The 22,093-nt window shown below is 33.1% G+C and overlaps 1 protein-coding gene across 1 annotated transcript in view; it reads left to right on the top strand.

The window, feature by feature from the left end:
- AGPS (alkylglycerone phosphate synthase) overlaps window positions 1-22,093 on the top strand; it is a 148,271-nt gene that overhangs the window by 48,269 nt on the left and 77,909 nt on the right. Inside the window, exons 4-8 of the mRNA XM_078451137.1 lie at window positions 2,225-2,345; window positions 2,437-2,511; window positions 5,467-5,538; window positions 6,891-6,970; window positions 11,871-11,951. Of these exons, the coding sequence (XP_078307263.1) occupies window positions 2,225-2,345; window positions 2,437-2,511; window positions 5,467-5,538; window positions 6,891-6,970; window positions 11,871-11,951 (429 nt within the window). The remainder of the gene's footprint in view (window positions 1-2,224; window positions 2,346-2,436; window positions 2,512-5,466; window positions 5,539-6,890; window positions 6,971-11,870; window positions 11,952-22,093) is intronic.

Genomic DNA, 22,093 nt, shown 5'->3' with positions numbered 1-22,093 from the left:
GAGAATACTAACTGTCTGTTCTATGTCTCTTAGGGTGGTAGTGAAATGCAAATGAATGCATTCTGTGAGAGGACTGCTACAAAAGGATAAGTTGCTATCATTTTTAGGATATTTAATGAACTGACAGTAATCCAGGATTAATATAGGATAATTTGAAATAAAAATGTAATGTTACTTTTAATATCAAAACATTCAGAATTTTAGAAGACTTACAAAAAAGTAAAAATTTGATTAAGGTATGAGTGATAGAGAACTTTGGTTTGTTCATGTAGTTTCATTTTTCTGTAGTTGAGGTTAAAAAACTTTAAACTGTATTCATATCAAACTAATGAAGTAGCATTTCTCTATATTATTATGATTTTCATTTATTGTTGTTATTATTTCTATGGCATGGTATTCTGCCTGTCCCTCTAAATTGGGTTTAAGTTCTATAAGTGCAGGGACTATGGCTTACACTGTATTCTTTTTTTTTTTTTAAGTTTGTTTTATTTATTTTGAGAGAGAGTGTGCATGTGTGTGAATGGGGAGGGGAGAAAGGGAAAGAGAATCCCAAGCAGGCTCTGTGCTGTCAGCGCAGAGCCTAATGTTGGGCTCAATCTCACAGCTGTGAGATAGTGACCTGAGCCGACATCAAGAGTCAGACACTTGACCGACTGAGCCACCCAGGTGCCTCTATGCTATATTCTCTGCTGTATCCAACACGCTATTGAGGGCTATAGGTATTTAGTGAGTACTTGTTTGCTTTATTTATAAATCCACCGTTACATGTCATTCTACTAAAGAAATTATGTGAACAGTTAATTCCTACCCCTCCGAAACCAAATTCTTTCAACTTTTCTTACAAGATTTCTTTTTTATTTCCTCAGTTCTTTCTTTTGGCTGTTTATAATTATCTTTTTTTACATTGATGTAATATGTATACCATTTTCAGAAATTTCACCAGTTTTCCATGTACTTTTTTCTGATTTTGAGCCCTTCTCAATTTTTAATAACTTAATAAAATCATAACAATGTATCTTTTGTTGGGGTTCTCTGGTCATTTCCTCTCACTGTAATGTAAATTCCATGAGGTCAAGGATTTTTTTCCCTGATTATCTTACTGCTATATCCCCAAGGCCTAGAACAGTGCCTAGTATATAGCACACACTCAATAAATATTTCTTATATAATTGGATATTAAATACAGACTCTTTAATAAGATACCAACACTACATAAATATGTATTTTTTATACATCTTTTAAATGTTATTATAAAATATTATTATCAAATGTTTATTTTGAGAGGAAGGGAGAGAGAAAGAGAGAGAGATAGCAGGAGAGGGCCAGAGAGAGAGGGAGAGAGAGAATCCCAAGCAGGCTCTGCACTGACAGCACAGATCGAGGTGGGGCTTGAACTGCGAGACCATGACCTGAGCCAAAATCAGGAATCAGCTGCTTAACCATCTGAGCCACCCAGGTGCCTCTTTTACATATTCTTATATTTTCTTTTTTCCAGATACTGTATCATAGCTTTTTTTAATAGCAGATTTTATTTGGCCAGCCTTTTCTCTGTGGTAGCATGGTATTTGGTGCTTTTCACAAAAATTACCATCTTTTGACCTTTCTAATTCCTTATGGTAGCTGTATAAATTTAGTGGTGATAATCTCACTTAACAGATGAAGAAGCCAAGGCTCAGAGAAGTTGGGTGATTTGCCCAGTGTCACATAGCTTTAAAGTTGAAGATTTATTTTTCAGGTTACCTGTTAGTTGAAACTAAGTATCAAATTATAATTATGTTGTGAGTTTTAAAGCAGTTCTATAAAAATAGACAAGGTTTCTTGTTGATCATTTTAAAATGGTAATTGAAATCTAAGAAATGGTAAATTTTATCTGCAGATGAAAATGTAGATGATGCAAAAGTTAAGTAGCTTTTCCCCAGTTACCTTGATCTAAAATGGAAGATTTGAGACTTTGCCATCTTCTTTGTTCTTGATTGCAATCTTCAAAAATAATGAGAAGGTGGGCCAAAGATGTGAAAGAGGAAACATAAGGCATCTATTACTTGTATAGAGTATGATTAACCAGACCATTTGTAATTTGTTATTGTCACAGAGGTGGTATCTGTATGGGTTGTTACTTTTCCATGCTTTTGTCTCAGTTACATTTTATGGTCACTGTCTCTAACCAGGTATTCAAAAGTTATTTTTCTAGAAATAAGTCAAAGAAACCAATTTTATTTTCTAGGCATCCTTAAATCCTAGTGATACACCTCCTTCTATTGTAAATGAAGATTTTCTTCATGACCTTAAAGAAACTAATATTTCATATTCACAAGAAGCAGATGATCGAGTATTTAGAGCTCATGGTAAGCAACTTTATATAAGCAGTGTTTTTAATTTTAAAATTTCTTATAAATTAAGATGTTTTTAACATGTTCTTTTTAAAATACAAAACAGGTCATTGTCTTCATGAGATATTTTTGCTCAGGGAAGGAATGTTTCAGCGAATTCCTGATATAGTTTTATGGCCAAGTAAGTTTTTTTTTTTTTTCCTTTGTATCATTAATTTAGTATTGTGAAATCTTAAATAAATTTAGTTTTGGAAATACATACTTGTAAACATAGGAGTTGTAAAAAGTATAGGTAGCTGTATTTTTAGTGTACCAAAAGTTGTGTAATTCTTGATCTGATCTTCCTGAACTATTGGTTTTAATGATTGATTCTGTTGTTGCTGATTAAGTCTTCATTTTAAATGTAAATATCATATTGGAAGGTGGGTAGAAAAATGTATTTTTGGTTAGTTTGAAAGCTTAATGAAATTAATATTGATCAATGATAAATATTCAGATATAAAGAAACTCTTAACTATTGATTACTATAAACTAGTAAGTAATTTGTTGATATCACTTCATGGGCTGACAAGCATTGTCTTCAAATGGTGAAACAAGTTGTTTAAGATACCCATTGTCTTTGATATAAACAGTTAAATTCTGAAACATTAATTTCATTCCTGATTTTGGCTTGAGATAGAAGAAGGATGAGCTTTGTGTTGTTATTTTGCTCTTGCTGATGATTAGGCAGTATATTTATATATATGATTTTTGTACCCATCTCTTTTAGTAGAAAATTTAAGGTAGAATTGGTATATTTGTACCTTACTGTCCATAATTACCTTTTGCAAAAGTTCCAGTGATCTGATCCTTTTTCCCCTTAAAACTCCATAAAGGAGTATAGGGAGTATTTTATTTTTCAAAATATTGTCTCATCTGTTTTTAGTTGTGATCTCTCTACTTCACAGGGAATATCTGAGGGGAAAAAAAGCATACTTTAATATGGAGGTAGGAGGGAGGTGACATATGTAGGGGGAAAATGCAAGAGCCTGTGTAGCTGAGATTAAATTACTTTGTTGATACCTGTGGGGTATATTCTTCTAGTGTTCTTTTAGTAGCTTTAGGCTACTTCATTACCAAGATTTGGGCAAGATTTATTCCATTTTTTTACTGGAAAAAAATGGAAGCAAAATTTATCAATTTTTGTTTCTCATAGGAAACCTTAATAGACGATCTTTTGATAAATCTTAAGTAGAACTTGGAGTGTGCCTTCTAGGTATTTTCTTCATGTGTCTGAATATTAAAGTACTGAGGATTTACCATAATGAAAATGTATGTCTTACTTTAGAAAATACAGATATTTCTAAAAATCCAGATTTAGGAAACATGCAGAGTTAGTTGTTGTACAAAAGTTTCTTTGTTCTATAAAATCCGTTCTTTATGGCAGTCCCTACCAACCTTGTCCTTCTATTTTTTTTTTCCATGTTAGTTTTCAAACCAGGCCCTTATCAATGCATAGCTGAATTTTCGCAGCAGTCTATAATGTTGTCTCTCATACCTTGAGTTTCTTGTTCTTCCAGGTCACCCTATATATATTCTTGAGAGGTTAGTTTTTCTAAAATATTCCCTTTGTCATCATGTTTCATACCTCAAGAATCTAGGTGAGCAGTGGGATGAAGGAGTGCCATGTCAGATGACATGGTCAAAGAAACTTTTTGATTAGTTGACAATCCTAGAAGTAGTTTTGCCTTGTTAAAGGTTTTTGATAGTCATGTTTGGGTATTTTATTAGTTGTTAATAAACTAAGATTCCATTTAATACATTTTTTTACCACAAATAGTAAGTTTTATAAATTTAATCTAAAAGCTTGAAAGTGAATCTTCATTAAAAATTGGAATGATACAAATGACATATTCCTAGCTTTAAACAAACCTAAGAAATGATAACTTTTATAGAGCAGTATTTTTACTTTCATAAATGGATATTCATTTGTATATTTTACATCCTTAAATTTCCCTTTCAATCCCTTAGCAAATAATACTTGATTTTTGCATAATTTCCTTGCCTCAAGTCTTTTTCTCTTCCTTGCCATTCCATGTTATCAGGAGATTAATCTTTCTCAGATAGTTTCTTTGCCATGCCAGCTCCCTGGCTTAATGCCCTCTTGCTAGCCAAATTGAGGTTTAGCATCTTATGCTTTGTATTTAAAGTCGCCTGCTGTCAGGTATTTGTTATTTATATAGTTTACACTCTGATAAAGAGTACTCTGCCAGTTGTGTACAATAGAAAGGAATATATGTGGTATATTATGTATAGTATTTTAAAATTTGTTTAAAAATAGAATGAAACACCATCAGTGAATGCAAAAATAAGTGGGTGAAAGTATGATGAGAAATATTTATATAGATTAAGTGTCTCCCTACAAGATACTTACTAATTAAAGCATTCTTATAGTAGAGAAACCTGGCAGATTTCTTTATAACCAAATGATGAAAGTTGACATTACTAGAAATGAGACCTGTCTATATCATGTGCCTCTAGATGTAGCTCTTAAGAAAGGCACAGCATCACTTCTGTGGAATTCCTGCCTAACTGTGTACCTGAATTTAACCATGAGGAGACATAGAAACCCAAATTGAGAGAGATTCTATGAAATAACTGACCCGTGCTTTTCAAAAGTGTCAAGGTCATGAGAATCCAAAATAGACCAAGGAACTGTCTTAGATTAAAGAAGAGTAAGGAGACGTGGCAGCTAAATGCAGCGTGTGATTGGCAGTTCCAGAAAAGGGGGCGTTAGTGGAACAATTGGCAAAATTTGAATAAGGTCTGTAAATTAGTTAATAGTATCGTGTAAGTGTAAATTGCTTGGTTTTGTTAATTGAACTATAGTTATGTAAGATATTAACATTTGTGGCTGCTGGGTGAAGGAAATTTTTTGTACCTTATTTGCAACTTTTTTGTAAGTATGAAATCATTTCAAAACAAGAAGTTAAAAAGATAAATAATAAACATTTTGTTTTAATATAGCCACTTAATGTGTTAAAGAGTACATAAATGATGAAAAAGACACTAAAGAACTTAATAGACCCTCATTTTGCAGGGTTACCTAGCGTTTACTCATGTCCCTGTGATTAATTTATTTCCCTTTTCTCAACAGCATGTCATGATGATGTAGTTAAGATTGTGAATCTAGCGTGCAAATATAACCTTTGTATCATACCAATTGGTGGTAGGTATTATGCCTTTTGAATTTTAATATTATGTAAATGTGTTGTTTTTAATTTAAGATATTTATATTCTAAATATTTGTGCCATCATTCTTGAAAGCAAACATTCTTGTAATTATGATATGTTTTTTCTGAAAAATTGGTTTATGTTGTTCATTTTATAGTAGGTCTGTTTACCTGAACTGTTTGAGACATGTTGCTCATGGCTTCTTTCCCATATGGATGCTAGTTGATGCTGTGACTTAATGCTTAAACAAGAAAATGTTCCCACTTCAGCAATTACTTTATAACCTTTGTCTTTATGGAGAGAATGTTATTTTTCAAAGGCTAAATATACCCAGTGTATACTTTTGAGAAGGAATGCTATGCAGTGTGAAAGATCAACTAAGGCAATGATGACCAGATCACAATACCTTTTAATGTTGAAAAACAGCATTGCTTTGCATTTAAAGACAAATTTGATCTCTCTTGATCTTTTATGAACCACATTCTTTTAATAATTTACACAAGCCAAAGGAAATTGCCTTCACTAACTCAGTTAGCATTGATGGAATGGAAGTGGGACCCCAACAAATCAGGAGCTCCAGATTCCTTCTTCCGCTTATACTTTGGGTTGAATTAAATTCATGGAGAAAAGGCACTACAGTGTCACTTTCAGGGAAATATTTTTCTGATATCAAAGGACTGTGATAAGCAAATAGTGTTTACTGAGAACACGGTATTATTTTGTACTGGTATTAAGAAAGCATTTTTCGTTTGATAACAAATGTTAATGTAAAACAGGAGTACTTTGTTTACATACTTCTATATATTATTTATTCTATATTAAAATCATCTTTTCACTATTGACATATAAATTTGTTTGAATATTGTGTAATCCAGGCAACTTTAACTTGTTTATATTCTAGTTTATTAAAGTCTTTTTGTATGAGAATATATTATTTCAAATGATAAATGAATCTCATAATTAAGGTAAGGTGTCTTTAGTTGAATTAGGAAGGGTATTTTTTCTTTTAAGCGATATCTCCACAGTAATCTTTAGCTTAGAACTTTTCTAATCATGTTTTTGGAGTTTCACAAATTGCTAGGGGCTTCACTTGAGTGTGCCCAGGGGATGGAGCCATATCCCATTGCTTTCAGCTCCATAATATTTCTTCATTTTGGCATGCAGCATAAAATAAAGGTGAGTTTGCTTTTAGTGTGTTAGCATTTGCAAATTACATTTTGCAAAGTAGAAATAGGTATTACTTTTCTAGTGGGCCTATTTGTATACTTTGTATTAGGAATTTGCCCTAGAAACTTAGCTTAAAAAATAGAATATTAAACATAGCGTTGTTGTTTCCTATTTTGGCAGGAGGAACAAGTGTATCATATGGCTTAATGTGTCCTGCAGATGAGACAAGAACAATTATTTCTTTGGACACTTCACAAATGGTATATGAAAATTTTAGACTTATTTGAAGATAATGCTTGGTTTAAAAAACTCCTTATGACTCAGTCTTAGTAGTCATTATAAAGGTATATTTTTCATTTTGTTTTAAATTTATTTCATCATTATATTTCACCCTTGTCTTCAGGTCCCAGAAAGCTTAGTTCACTCACTTTTAGGCACAGATATTGGTGGTTTCTACCAAATTAGCCTGAGAAATTGTTAATTTGAGAGTCATTGATACAGTAGATGACCTGATTTGTATTGTTAAAAGCAAAACACATAATATTGGTTAAAGTTAATTTGGAACACCAAAACTTGTCTCCCCAATTTGTTTTTAAAGTTTATTTTCTTTATTTATTTTGTGAGAGAAAGGGGGTAAGGGCAGAGAGAGAGGAAGAGAGAATCATAATACCAAGCAGGCTCTCTACTCTCTCAGCACAGAGCCCGAGGCTAGGCACAGGGCTTGACCTCACAAACCATGAGTTCATGACTTGAGCCAAAATCAAGAGTTGGATTTTGACTGAGCCAACCAGGCACCCCTGCCCCCCAATTTTTTAAAAATATTTTTAGATGTTTGTTTATTTTTGACAGAGCATGAGCAGGGAGGGGCAGAGAGAGAGGGGAAACACAGAATGAAACAGGCTCCAGTCTCTGAGCTGTCAGCACAGAAGAGTCCGATGCGGGACTCGAACTCACGAGCTGTGAGATCATGACCTGAGCTGAAGTCGGATGCTTAACTGACTGAGCCACTCAGGTGCCTCCTGTCCCCCCAAATTTTAATGCTGTTGCATTTTTGCTTGTGGAAGAATAAAGAGCTAATTTGAATGATAGGATTGTTTTGTGACATATTGGCTGATGGTGGTCCAAGAGTTGGACATTGTGCCATGTTAAAGCTTTAATTTGGGTATGAACTTAATCTTTATATGAACAACAATATTCATGGTTGCATATTCCTTCATTAGTATAAACAGGTTTGTAAAATTTAATTAATTGATTAATTAGAAATTTTTTTCAAATGGCAAAGTAAAATAGTATATCCATTTTCTAGATTAAGGAATTATTAACATTTTGTAATATTGGCTTTATCTTCCTTTGTTTCTCTACTATTTTATTTTATTATTTTTTCCCAACGTTTATTTATTTTTGAGAGACAGAAACAGAGCGTGAGTGGGGGAGGGGCAGAGGGAGAGGGAGACAGAATCTGGAGCAGGCCGCAGGCTCTGAGCTGTTAGCACAGAGCCTGACACTGGGCTTGAACCCAAGAGCCGTGAGATCATGACCAGAGCCGAAGGTGGACGCTCAACTGACTGAGCCACCTAGCTGCCCCCGTTTTTCTACTATTTTAAAAGCAAATCCTGATATTATGCTACTTACAAGTAAATATTTCTGTGTATCTGTTTTTTTCCTTTTGTAACATTTTATTATGAAAATGTTTAACCACACAGAAAAGTTGAAAAAAATTTACAATGAACACTCATATACCCACCACCATCATTCTTTCCCTCTGTCTATCCATGAACCCATCTTATTGTTGGATATTTTTTAAAGTAGTAGACATCACTACCATCCCCCCCCAAATACTTTGGCTTGTATATCATTACTAGGATTGAAAGTTTATGATTTTTTATAATTCTTTTTTTTAGGTAAAAGACATGCTTACATAAAATACACACATCTTAAGCGTACATTTCCGTGAGTTCTGACAAATGTCTACACCTGTGCTAGTCAAATCTCTATGACCAGAAAATTCCAAACAAATCCCCAGCCCTCTTCGACCACCCAGAGTAAATCACTTTTAGTTCTAGAACTTCATATAAACAGAATCATATACTACATACTCTTTGGTGTCAGGTTTCTTTCACACAGTATAATGTTTTTGAGATTACTCTGTTCCTGAGTTTATCACTAGTGCATTTCTATTTCCTTTTGAGTGATTCTGTATTATATAACTATACCATAGTTTGTTTATCCATTTTTCTATGGATGGACACCTATGCTCTTTCCAGGTTTGGCTTTTATAAATGAAGTTATTATGAATATTCTTGAATAGGTGTTTTTGTAAACATAAGCTTTCATTTCTATTAGGTCAATATGTAAGAGTGGAATTAAACCATAGTAGGTACATAGTCAGTTTTACAAGCAATTTCCAGGTCTTTGTTCACAGTAGTTGCACCATTTTACACCCCCACAAACAATGGTAGTTTTAGTTATTCTGTGTATCTGTTTTTAAAAGAACATTTTCTCACTATATTATTGTTGCTCCTGGCAAACTTAAAAACAGTTCCTTGTGTCATTTAACATAGTTTCATATTCAGATTTTACAGTGGTTTCAAAATTGTTTTTATTTTATACTTCATCTGTTCATATGGGGATTGAAACAAGACCCACGTTAGCTTTTGGTTGTTTCCTTAAGTCCCATTTTATCTTTCTTCTTTTTTGAATATTGCTGACTTTTGGAGGAACTAGGTGATTTGTAGTATAAATTATATCATATTTTTAATTTGCCTGTCACTTCATCTTAGTATCATTTAACTCTTCCTCTAGGTTTTGTATGTCCTCTGACCTGGAAGTTAGATATAAAGTCTAGTTAGATTCAGGCATAGCTTTAAAATTTTTTTTCAGCAAGGATTATCTTGTAGATGATGACATATTTTTCTATGTCATGTCACATCACACATAATATCTGTCCACTTTAAGTATTGCTAAAATTAATCAGCAGGGGGAGAGAGGGGAGGGTGGGTGATGGGTATTGAGGAGGGCACCTTTTGGGATGAGCACTGGGTGTTGTATGGAAACCAATTTGACAATAAATTTTATATATTAAAAAAAAAAAGTGGAAAAAAAAAAACACACAAAAAAAATCAGCAGGTGTTCAGATGGTGATAGGCTGATTATTCTGTAAAGTTTCCCATTAACCTTTGTCCTTATCTCTGAGTTTAAGAGAAGAATCGTCCTTAGAAGATTACCTAAGAGTAGCCTGTTCTGGAATAGACTTTGGAATGTTTTTGAATTTCTGTGTACTGTGTACAAATTTACCACTAAATCTGTTACTGAATTTGTAAAATAGTAATAATACAGAAAGTAATTGTGAAGATTAAATGAGATAAAAGTCTTTACATTGAGTAGATAGATGCTGAAAATTCTGTAGCAGAATTTTAAATGGCAGAATTTTAGCCATTTATTTTGTAGAAAAACCTTGTGTATTCACTGCCTTTAATGTTAAACTCTCCTAAATATTGTAGTGGATGGGTGGTACTTATAATTGTGATTTGCTTTGAAGTTGATAAGGTATGTGTGCGAGATTTTGCACGAGTACTTCTGATACAATGTGTACAAAATATGATAATTAGTAATGCCAGTTTTCTACTTAAATATCTACAATAATACTAAGACCTATTGATCTCAAACTTTTTATTTTATTATTAACTTGTATTGGGTAGTGTATACTAGATATAATAGGGTATCCTATATATTTTCTATAGGTTTCTCTATGAGTGCCCATAAAGGTGTTTGTTTGTTTTTCTTTGCCTCCTTTCAGTTTCTTTGATCTACCAAAAATATGTTTGGACCACTGGTAGATACAAGGTGTATAATTACCACAAGCATGTAATCACTTTAACAACCAGTCTACTAGGGGAGAAGTGTGTAAGTTATTCAGATTACTGGATTCTGTCTTTTTACTTCACAGTTTAGTACAGACCAAAAGACTCATTTGCCATAGTTATATTGAAATTACTATGTCTTATTGTGAGAGTATAATTAAAATGATAGCTTTACATAACATAAAACAAAAATTACATTCACATATGTCATCTTATTTAATGTTTATCATAATCCTGTGAATTAAACAGTACAGTGATTTGTGTGTGTTCAAATTTGGGCTATAAGCAGACAATTTTCATATTGTCTATTGCGTTCTTTCCTTTTTGTTATTAGCTAGACTTACCTGCATTAGTTATTGCCATGAAATTGAAAATATCAAAGTGCAAAGAAAGCTTCTGTGGGATCCAGAAGAAGGTCTATATGTTAATCTGTTTGCTCAGCCAAATAGAAGGGAAAAGAAGTCTGACTTTAATAGTACAAAGTAATTCATACATATAAAAAATTAGGTCAAATAAGAATGTTAAAAACATTCTGTAAACATTTTGTAAGTTGAGCCAGATGATATTCAGTTTCTTCTTTTCAAGTAGGAAGCAGGGGTGTGCTTTGTTTCCTACCCAGAGCCTCTGGTCCTATTTTGGATTAAAAATATAGTAGGAATGCCATTTACTATATGCACATGTCTTTTTTTTGATCTCACAATGGCCATCTTCTGATATTCTTAAGTTAGATATGATTTATAACTATTAATAGTAGTGCAGATGGTATTTACAGAATGCCAGGAACTTTGTATGCTAAGACTTTTTTTTTTTTTTTTGAGATTTTATTTTAAGTAATCTCTACACCCAGTGTGGAGTGCTCAAACCCACAACCCCAAGATCAAGAGCTGCACACTTCACAAACTATGCCAGCCAGGTGCCCCCATATACTAAGCTTTTATGTGCAGCATCTCATTTAATCCTTACACCAACCTTATGAGTAGTATTACTATTCACACTGTACAATGAGGAAGCACTAAAAGTAGACAGTTAAATAATTTGCGTAAGGTAAGTACAGTTTAATTCAAATTGATAATGAATAAAGACAGAGTCTATCTTTTAAACCAACTCTTGTGCTATATACTGCCTAAGTTGCTATGTCTGTCATGTTTTATAGTCTGGGATAAATGGAATTTTGTAGTGAGGGTAACCCTACTTGCTTATTTTCTGTCTTGTAACTTGCTACCTTGAATTAGGAAGCTATATTTCCTGAGAAAATGTCAATAGTTCATGGAGATGAGAATTTTTTCTTCATTTGCAACAGAATCGAATCCTCTGGGTTGATGAGAACAATCTGACAGCTCATGTAGAGGCTGGTATAACAGGACAGGAGTTGGAAAGACAGGTATGTTACTTCCTTTAATTAACATTTTCAAAATTGCTATATGTCCTCTCTATGAATGGAGTACCTTTCACAGTACATTCACTGAGCAAATTTGTTCAGCTTTTATTGTGGGTCAGGCATTGAGCTAGATACTGAGGATATGGTAGTGAATAAGACACCATCCCTTACCTTTGGAAGGCTTACATTACAATAGAAAATTAGATAAATAGACACTTATGATTCAGAATGAGAATTGCAAGGTGAAGGCTGAATGCAGGGTATTATGGCTCATCACATGGGGTTAGGAGGGAAGGAACTGGACAAAGAAGGTATTGCAGAGAATGCAGCTTTTAAAATGAGACTTCAGGATGAGTGAAAGCAAAAAAGTTAATGGGAGTGGAGAGAGCAATCCAGTCGGAGAAAGCAGCAGGTGCAGAGGCTTTAAAGGCAGCTGTTGCTCTTGGGGACCTGCAGACAGCTGAGTGTGGCTGAGGTCTAGTGTGTGTTTGTGGGAGAACACACATTCTATATGTTGGGTGGGTGTATGTATAGCAGTGGTAGAGGATAGAGCCAGGAAAACATGAAGAGATCAGACTATAAAGGAGCCTTATAAAGCCCCTTCTAGAAGTTTGAACTTTACCTCTGTATTCAGGTAGTTCTGGCTAGCTCCTGTGTGGAGGATAGATGGAGGGCACATGAAGGTGGGTAAGAGGCTCTGGCATAATTCAGGCAAGAACTGATAGTGACAATAAAAGAGTAGAAATGGAGCAAAGTGAAACATATTGGACATAGAATTCTCAGAAGTTGATGATAAATTGGATCAACTGGGTAGATGTTGGTATTTGCTATTGAACTTTCAAGTGCCTAATTTCATTGAAAACTGCCCATCTCATGAATTAGTCAAACTCTTGGAGACCTTGTAACACTTTTTGGTATCCTGATGAATTTTTGGAAAGCTTTTGGTTCCTTTCATGGATTCTAAGCATGTAATTATTAAAATGTATTGATTTTCAACCGCCTCAAACAGGGTCAGGATGACTATACCTCAGCTGTTGTAAATAAAAATCAGAAAGTTTAATTTGTTGTTGATAATACTGACCACTTTGTTCTACTTGAGTTACAGAGACTCCTCCCTTCTACATTTTAATGGGACATGGAAATGAGATGGTTGTCGATCTTTTTTTAATTGTCTTTTTCCTTATTTCTTGGTAAAAAGTTGAATGAAATTGGTATGCTACTGACCATTTCTGGATGAAAGGCTTTGAAAAAAAAATTAGATTATTATCTTTATTTTTGATTTAATGAACTAAGAACTGGATGAAATTGAACATATTGGTTGAGGCAGTGTTAAGATCTTCAATAAGCCAAGGTTTTATAGAAGTCAAAGTAATTACCTTTGTTAATTACTATAGTTTATAATATAATGAACTTAATACACACACACACACACACACACACACACACACACACACACAAGATGAACTTAAGTGGGGCAGAATAATAGTATTTAATGAAAAAAAACCTGTAAAAAGTCCTGTATTAGTCTTCCATTATGTCTGAATGAGGCCCTAGCAACACAGCAATTTTTTTATAACAAAAAGTGGCCTTTCATGTCTCTAATTTTATGTCTTTGATTATAGCATTTGATGTAGTATTTTAACCTTTCCAAGTTTTTTTTTTTAAAGGTTAGAATTAAAATTCAACGAACATATTTCCTTGAAATTTAAATGACATTTTCCTAGACTAGGAACTTCTGATATTTTACCTACTAGTTCATTTCCCTAAATGCCAATATAGAACTTTCTTTTTTGCCTCCAGTAGACTGTAATGTAGTTTCTATAGCTGTTTCAATCCCAGTTCAAGTTTTTCCTCATTAAACTTCTGTACCCTTCAGTTTCTTAATCAGCTGAGGTAACCAGCTTAAAACATCCTGCTTTTTCCTTCTAGAAATTCTTAAATGACACAAATATAGTAGCTGGGTAGCACAGGTTTTAATCTCTTCAGCTTATAGATTTACACTGATTTTAATATATATAAAATTTAAGAGAGGTCATTAATATGTCAATTGTGGATTTGGGAATTTGTTTCTAGGCTTATTAAAGTTTTGGCTACTGTATTTTATTAGTTAATAGTCTGGGGATGTGTGACTTACGTTTTTACTCCCAAGGACTCGTTTCCCTGTGCCTTAGTTTCTTTATCTATGAAATAGAGGTAATAATTCCTACTTTATATATATTTTAGGAAGAAATAAGTTAATCATGTAAAGTGCTTAGAACTTTTATTCATTTCACTAATTTTTATTGAGCACTATCTGTACTTCATTGAAGCACAGCTGACTTTATTCCTTTTATGTGCCAAAGACTTCTATATTTATAACATCATCTTAGAGTTCTTTCTTGAACTCTATAGAGACTTATATTTTCAGTTGCCCTGTTGATGTCTCCACTTTGCATATATAATAGACATTTTAAACTCAATATTTTAAAAATTGAATTTCCATTTTCCCTTCACAATTTGCTTATTCTTTATCCTTCTCATTCTCAGTTGATGGGAATTCAGTTCTTGTGCAGCTTGGGGCAATATCCTTGGAGTCATTTGTTCTTGTTTCACTTTATAATAATTTCACTGAGGTATAATTGGCATACAATAAATTCCACTTATTTAAAATGTACAACTTGATATGTTTTGGTACACAAGTATAACCATGAAACCATCACCACAATCAAAATAATGAACACATGTACCAAACCCAAAGATTTACTCTTGCTTCTTTATAATCCTCTCTATCCCAGTCTTACCCCCACCCCTGGCAGTCATTGATCTGCTTTCTATCACTGTAGATTTGTTCAAATGTGCTACAGTTGTACTAAATCTAATCATGCACTCTTTTTGAGGGTAGATTGAGGGTACGACTTCTTTCGTTAGGCATAATTGAGATTAATGAATATTGTTGCATGTATCAATTAGTTTATTCCTTTTTATTGCTCAGTAGTATTCCATCATATAGATATACCACTATTTATCCATTCACTTATTGTTGAATATTTGGATTATTTCCAGTTTGAGGCTGTTACAAATAAAGCTGCTATGAACATTCATGTGCAAATCCTTGTATTGACGTATACTTTCATTTCTCTTGGGTAAAAAATCAAAAAATGAAATGGCTAAATCAAATGGTAGGTACATATTTACATTTTTGAAAAACTACCAAACATGTTCCCAGAGTGCATCATTTTATATTCCTACTAGCACTGTGTAAGAGTTCCAATTTCTCTACATCTTCTCCAATATTTGTTAATGTTTTAGTCATTCTAGTAGATGTGTTACAGTATCTCATTGTGGTTTTAATTTGTATTTTTCTAGTTAGTAGTGATGTTGAACATCTTTTCAAGTGCTATTTGCCATCCATATATCTTCTCTGGTGAGGTGTCTGTTCAAGTTATTTGCCCAATTTTTAAATTGGGTTGTTTGTTTTCTTATTGTTGAGTTTTGAGAATTCTTTACATATTCTGGATATAAGTCCTTTTGCAGGTATATACTTCAGAAATATTTTCTCCCAGTCTGTGGCTTGTCTTTTCATTCTCTTGACAGAGTCTTTTGAAGAAAAGATGTTTTTTATTTTGATGAGTTTCAAAACATATTTAAGTTTTTACTTTATATATCATGCTGTTGCTGTCATGCTTTGCTTTAGCTTAGGATACAAAAATTTTCTCCCATTTAAGTTTCATAGTTTTTATTTTACATTCAAGTTTCTGATGAGTTTTGAAGATTTTTGAGTTAATGTTTATGTATGGTGCAAAGGATGGATTGAAGTTCTTTTTTTTTTTTTTTTTTTTTTTTGCATATGGCTATCCAGTATTTTCAGCACCATTTGTTGAAAAGATTACCCTTTTTTCATTTGACTTAGCACCATGATAAAAAGTCTGTTGTCCATATATGTGTGCATCCTGGGCTCTATTTTGTTTCATTGATCTTTTGTATATCTTTATGCCAGTACCAGATAGTTTGGATCACTGCAGCTGTATCATAAATCTTTTTCAAAGTTGTTTTGGCTATTTTAGGTTATTTGTATTTCCCTATGAAATTTATAATCACCTGTGAACTTTTGTTTAAACAAAAAAAGCCTGTTGAGATTTGATTGGGATTGCATTGACTCTGTGTCAATTTGGGGAGAACTGACCTCTTAACAATATCGATTCTTTTGACCCATGAACATGGTATGTCCCTAGTTTTTTTTATGTCTGTAATTTCTCTTAGTAGTATCTTGTGTTTTTTTTGTAAAATCCTTCATGTTTTTTAAAATAAGCTTTATCCCTAAGTATTATATATATTTTTGATGCTATAGTAAATGATATTTAAAAAATTTGGCGCGGGGGGGGACACTTGGGTGGCTCTGTTGGTTAAGCGTTTGACTCTCGGTTTTCGCTCAGGTCACTATCTTGCGGCTTAATGGGTTCAAATCCTGCATTAGGCTCTGTGCTGGCAGTGTGGAGCCTGCTTGGGATATTCTGTCTCTGTTTCTGTCTCTCTCTCTCTCTCTCTCTCTCTCTCTCTTCTCCCCCCCACCTCCTGTTGCTCTCTCTGCCCCTTTCCCACTCGTGCTATCTCTGTCTCTCTCAAAATAAATGAATAAACCTAAAAAAATTTTTTTTCAGTTTCTGAATGTTCTTTATTAATATGTATAAATACATTTGAGAGTCTAGAGATTACTAAAAAAGTACACAAGAAAAAAGTGTAGAAATACAATTGATTTTTGTGTACAGATCTTATATCTAACAACCTTGCTAAATTCATGAATTCTAAGTTTTCTTATAGCTCCTATTGGATTTTCTATATATATGATCATGTCCTTTCTTAATAATGACAGTTTTACTTCTTTCCTTCCAATCTGTATGCCTTTATTCCCTTTTCTCACCTGATTGTGGTGGCTTGTGCTCTAATACAATGTTGAAAAGAAGTGAAAGTGGACATCCTTGCATTATTCCTGATTTAGGAGAAATGCATTTAGTCCTTTACCATTAAGTGTGATGTTAGCTATAGGTTGTTGTTGTTGCTTTGGTTTTGTAGATACCCTTTATCAAGTTGAGGAAGTTTTTTCTGTTTTAGTTTTCAGAGTTTTTATTAGGAATGGATTTTGTATTTTGTCAAATTCTTTTTTGTGTGTTAGGGGGGAAGATAAGGTAATTTGAGGCCATTCCTCTTTTTAAATAAAGCTGATTTTCATTACTTTAAATTTCCCCCAACTACTGCTGTAGTGGTATTCTACAAATGTTGATATGTCTATTCATTTTCATTCATTTCAAAGTACTGTATTTTTCTACTTCCTTTTTGATTTTTTTCTTTGACCATTGGATACTTACAAGTTATTTAATTTCTAATTATTGGGGGGATTTTTCCAGGCATCTTTCTGTTACTGATTTCCATGTTAATATCATTGTGTTCAGAAAACATTTATATGATATGAATCCTTTCAACTTAATTGATATTTCTTTTATGGCCCACAGTAAGGTCTGTCTTAAGAATGTTCTATCCATACTTGAAAATAATTTGTCTTCTGATGCTATTGGTTGAGAGTAGTCTACAATTGTCGATTAGGTCAAATTGATTTACAGTGTTGTTTAGGTGTTCTGTATTTTTTCTTATTTTCTGTCTACTTGTTCTATCATTTATTGAGAGAGGAGAATTAACCTATCACCTATCATTGTAAACCTGTCTTTTTTTTTTTTCCTTGCAGTTCTATCAGTTTTCTTCTTTTCATCTTGATTAATGAACCATTTTCTTTCCTCTGAAATCTGCTTCATCTAATATTAAAATAGCCATTCCAGTTTTCTTTTGATGGTTGTTAACTTGGGATATCTTTTCCTTTTTCCATTCTTTTAACTGATTTTTATTTTTATATTTAAAAATTTTCTTGTAGACACCATAAAATTGGGTCTTTCCTTTTTATCTAACCTGACAGTCTCTACCTTTAATTGGGATATTTAGACCATTTACCTTCAATGTAGTTTATTGACATGGTTCAGTTTAAATTGTCATTTTGGTATTTGTTTTCTGTATTTTCCATCTGTTTTTTTTTTTCTTTTCCACTTTTACTAACTTTTTGGATTAAACATGTTTTTTGATACCATTTTATCTGTTTTGTTTCTTTATTAGCTATAACGTTTTGTTTTATTGTAAAGGTTGTTTTAGGGTTTATAGTATATGTCTTTAATTTAAAACAGTCTATCTTCAAGTGATAATATAACACCCCACTTCAGAGTTTAGTAGAAGAACCTTACAGTATTATATTCATTTTCCCTTCATCCAATTTTTGCTATTGTTGTCATATATTCTGCTTTTACATATGGTATAAAGCCTACAATATATTATTACTACTTTTGTTGAAATAATCAATTATCTTATTTTAAAGATATTTAAATAACAAAAGAAACCATCTTATATATTTATCCACCTAGTTACCCTTTCCAATGTTTTTAATTCCATTTGATGTTATTTTCCTTCTGCTTGAAGGACTTCTTTTATTATTTTTTGTGACAGCATTGTATTTATCTTTAAGTAAGCTCTACATGCAATATGGGGCTTAAGCTTATGACCCTGAGATCAAGAGTTGCATGCTCTACTGACTAAACCAGCCAAGTGCTCCCTTCTTTTATTATTTTTATTTTTTTAATGTTTATTTATTTGGGGAGGGGGGAGGAGGAGTAGAGAGAGAGGGAAACACAGGATCTGAAGCAGTCTCCAGGCTCTGAACTGTTAGCACAGAGCCCAACGCGGGGCTTGAAGCCACAGACCACGAGATCATGACCTGAGCCAAAGTCGGACACTTAACTGATTGAGCCACCGAGGTGCCCCTCTATTTTTATTGTTTTAAGTTTGTTTTAATTCCAGTATAGTTAATATGCAGTGTTATATTAGTTTCAGAGATGCAATACAGTGATTCAGCAGTTCTGTACATTACTCAGTGCTCATCATGATAAGAGTACTCTCAATACTCTTTACCTGTTTCACCCATTCCCTCACCAACCTCTCCTCTGGTAACCATTAGTTTGTTCTCTATAGTTAAGAATCTGTTTTTTGGTTCATTTCTGTTTTTCTTTGTTTCTTTGTTTTCTTAAATTTGAAGGATTTCTTTTAAATATTTTTAGTGTGAGTCTGCTGTTCATGAATTCTTTCTACTTTTGTTTGCTAAAAATCTTCATTTCATTTTTTTAACACTTTAAGGTTTTTTAGAGAAGTTTTAGGTTTACATCAAAATTGAGAAGAAAGTACAGAGGTTTCCATATGTCCCCTGTCCCCACACGTAACATAGCCTTCCTCATTATCAACATCATTCACCAGAATGGTGGGGTTTTTTGTTTGTTTGTTTTACCAAGGATGAACCTATGTTGGCACATCATAATTACCCAAAGCTCATAGTTTATCTTAGGGTTGACTTTTGTGTTGTATATTCTATAGGTTTGGACAAATATACAATGACATAAGTATCCAACATTATAATATTATATAGAATATTTCCACTACCCTAAAAATCCTCAACTCATCTCTCTCCCTCCTACTCCTGGCAACTTCTGACCTTTCTATTATCTTCATAGTTTTGCTTTTTCCAGAATGTCTTATAGGTGGAGTCATAGAGTATGTAGCCTTTTTAGATTGGCTGCCTTAATTTAGTAATAATTCATTTAAGGTTCCTTCATGTCCTTTCATGGCTTGATAGCTCATTTCTTTTTAGCACTGAATAATTTACCATAGCTTATTTATCTATTTACCTACTGAAGGACATCTTGGTTGCTTCCAAGTTTTGGCAATTTGTGAATAAGCTGCTATAAACATTTGTGTGCAGGTTTTTATGTGGACATAAGTTTTCAACTCCTTTGAGTAAATACCAAAGTAGAGAATTTCTGGATGGTAAGAGTATGTTTAGTTTTGTAAGAAACCACCAGATAGTCTTCCATAGAGGCTCTGTGCCATTTTGCATTCCCACCACCATTATATGAGAGTTCCTGTTGCTCCATGTCCTCATCAGCATTTAGTGTTGTCAGTGTTCTGGATTTTGGCCGTTCATATAGGTGATATCTTGTTGTTTTAATTTTTGTTTCCCTGAGAATATATGATGTGAAGCATCTTTTCTTATGGCTTATTTGCTATCTTTGGTGAGGTCTGTTAAGATCTTTGGCCCATTATTTTAAATTGGATTGTTTTCTTATTGTTGAGTTTTAAGAGTTCTTTGTATTATTTGAGATAACTGTCTTCTATCAGGTGGGTTTATTATTTTTATCTTTGGCAATCTTTTTTTTCCAAGCTTGTGGTTTTTCTTATAATTTCTTTATATTATTTTTGCAGAGCAGACATTTTTAATTTTAATGAAGTCTAGCTTATCACTTATTTCTTTCACGGATTGTGTCTTTGGTGTTATATCTAAACATCGTATCCAAGTTCATTGCAGTTTTCTTCTTTGTTATCTTTTGGGAGTTTTATAATTTTGCATTTTACATTTAGGTCTATGATCCACTTGAATTCATTTTTGTAATGGATGTTTTTAGATTCATTTCTTTTTTTGCATGTGGATGTTTAGTTGTTTTAGCAACATTTATTGAAAGGCTATTTTGTTCCATTGTATTCCTTTGCTCTTTTTTTTATTAAAAAATTTTTTTTAAATGTTTTTATTTATTTTTGAGAGAGGGAGAGAGCATGAAGCAGAGGAGGGGCAGAGAGAGACACACACAGAATCTGAAGCAGGCTCCAGGCTCTGAGCTGTCAGCACAGAGCCCAATGTGGGGCTCGAACTCATGAACTGTGAGATCATGACCTGAGCCGAAGTTGGATGCTCAACTGATTGAGCCACCCAGACACCCCTTGTCTTTGCTCTTTTATCTAAGATCAGTTAAGTATATCTCTGGGCTCTCTGTTCTGTTCCATTGATCTATTTTTTGGTTCTTTCCCCAAAACCACATTGTTTTGATTCCTTAGTTTTGTAGTAACTCTTGAAGTTGGGCAGTGTCAGTCTACTTCCTGGCTGTTAGTTCTCCTTCAAATTGTGTTGGCTATTCTGGGCTTTTTTGCCTTTCTATATAGACTTTAGGATTAGTTTGTCAATATCTATAAATAACTTGGGATTTTGATTGGGATTGTTACACTGAATCTATAGATCAATTTGGGAAGAACTTACATCTTGATAATGTTGAATCTTCCATGAATATGAAATATCTCTTCATTTATTTAAACCTTTGATTTTATTCATTAGAGTTTTCATCACAGATCTTGTACACATCTGTTAGATTTATACCTAAGTATTTCATTTTGGGGGGGTTCTAATGTAAATGGTATTATGTTTTAAATTTTAAATTCCACTTGTTCCTTGTTGGTATATAGGAAAGCAATTGAATTTTGTGTATAAATCATGTATCCTGTAATCTTGCTTTAATTGGTTATTAGTTCGAGGTCACCACCTGTGTTTTCAAAGATATTTTAACTGAGTGTAGGATTGTAAGTTGACAGTGTTTTTCCTTCAGTAATATAAAGATGTTGCTTCGCTCTTGTCTCACTTTACTGTTTATGACAAGAAATTAGATGTTACCCTTATCTTTGTTCGTATGTACATTCTGTGTTTTTTTCCTCTGGTTGCTTTTAAGATTTTCTTATTTCTGGTTTGAATATTTTGATTGTGATGGACTTGGTGTAGTTTTTTGTGTGTTTCTTATATTGAAGATTTGTTGAGCTTCCTTTATTTTTTGGTTTATAGTTTTCATCACATTTGGAAAATTTTTGGCTATTATTTCTTCAAATATCTGTCCCTTCCTGCCTTACCTGACCCTTAGGGACTGTTTACTCATGCATTAGGCTGTTTGAAGTTCCACAGCTCACTGCTGCTCTTTTCAGTTTTTTCTTTACTTTCTTTTGCTATGTCTTAGAGTTCACTAATCTTTTATTTGTGGAGTATGTTTTACGCTTAACCCCATCAAGTGTATTTTTTTTTTTAATCTCTAACATTGTATTTTTTACTTTTTTTAGATGTTTAATTTGGGTCTTTCTGTGTTTTCTGTGTCGACTCTTTGAACATACGGAATACAGTTAAATAACTATTCTGATGTCCTGGTCAGCTAATTATAACATCTCTGTTAGTTCTAGGTTGGTTTGATTATTCACCTCATAATGATTATTTTCCT

Source organism: Panthera onca, chromosome C1 (genome assembly GCF_046562875.1).
Source record: "Panthera onca isolate mPanOnc1 chromosome C1, mPanOnc1 haplotype 2, whole genome shotgun sequence".
NCBI lineage: Eukaryota > Metazoa > Chordata > Mammalia > Carnivora > Felidae > Panthera > Panthera onca.
This window is presented reverse-complemented; position numbering and strand designations above follow the sequence as displayed.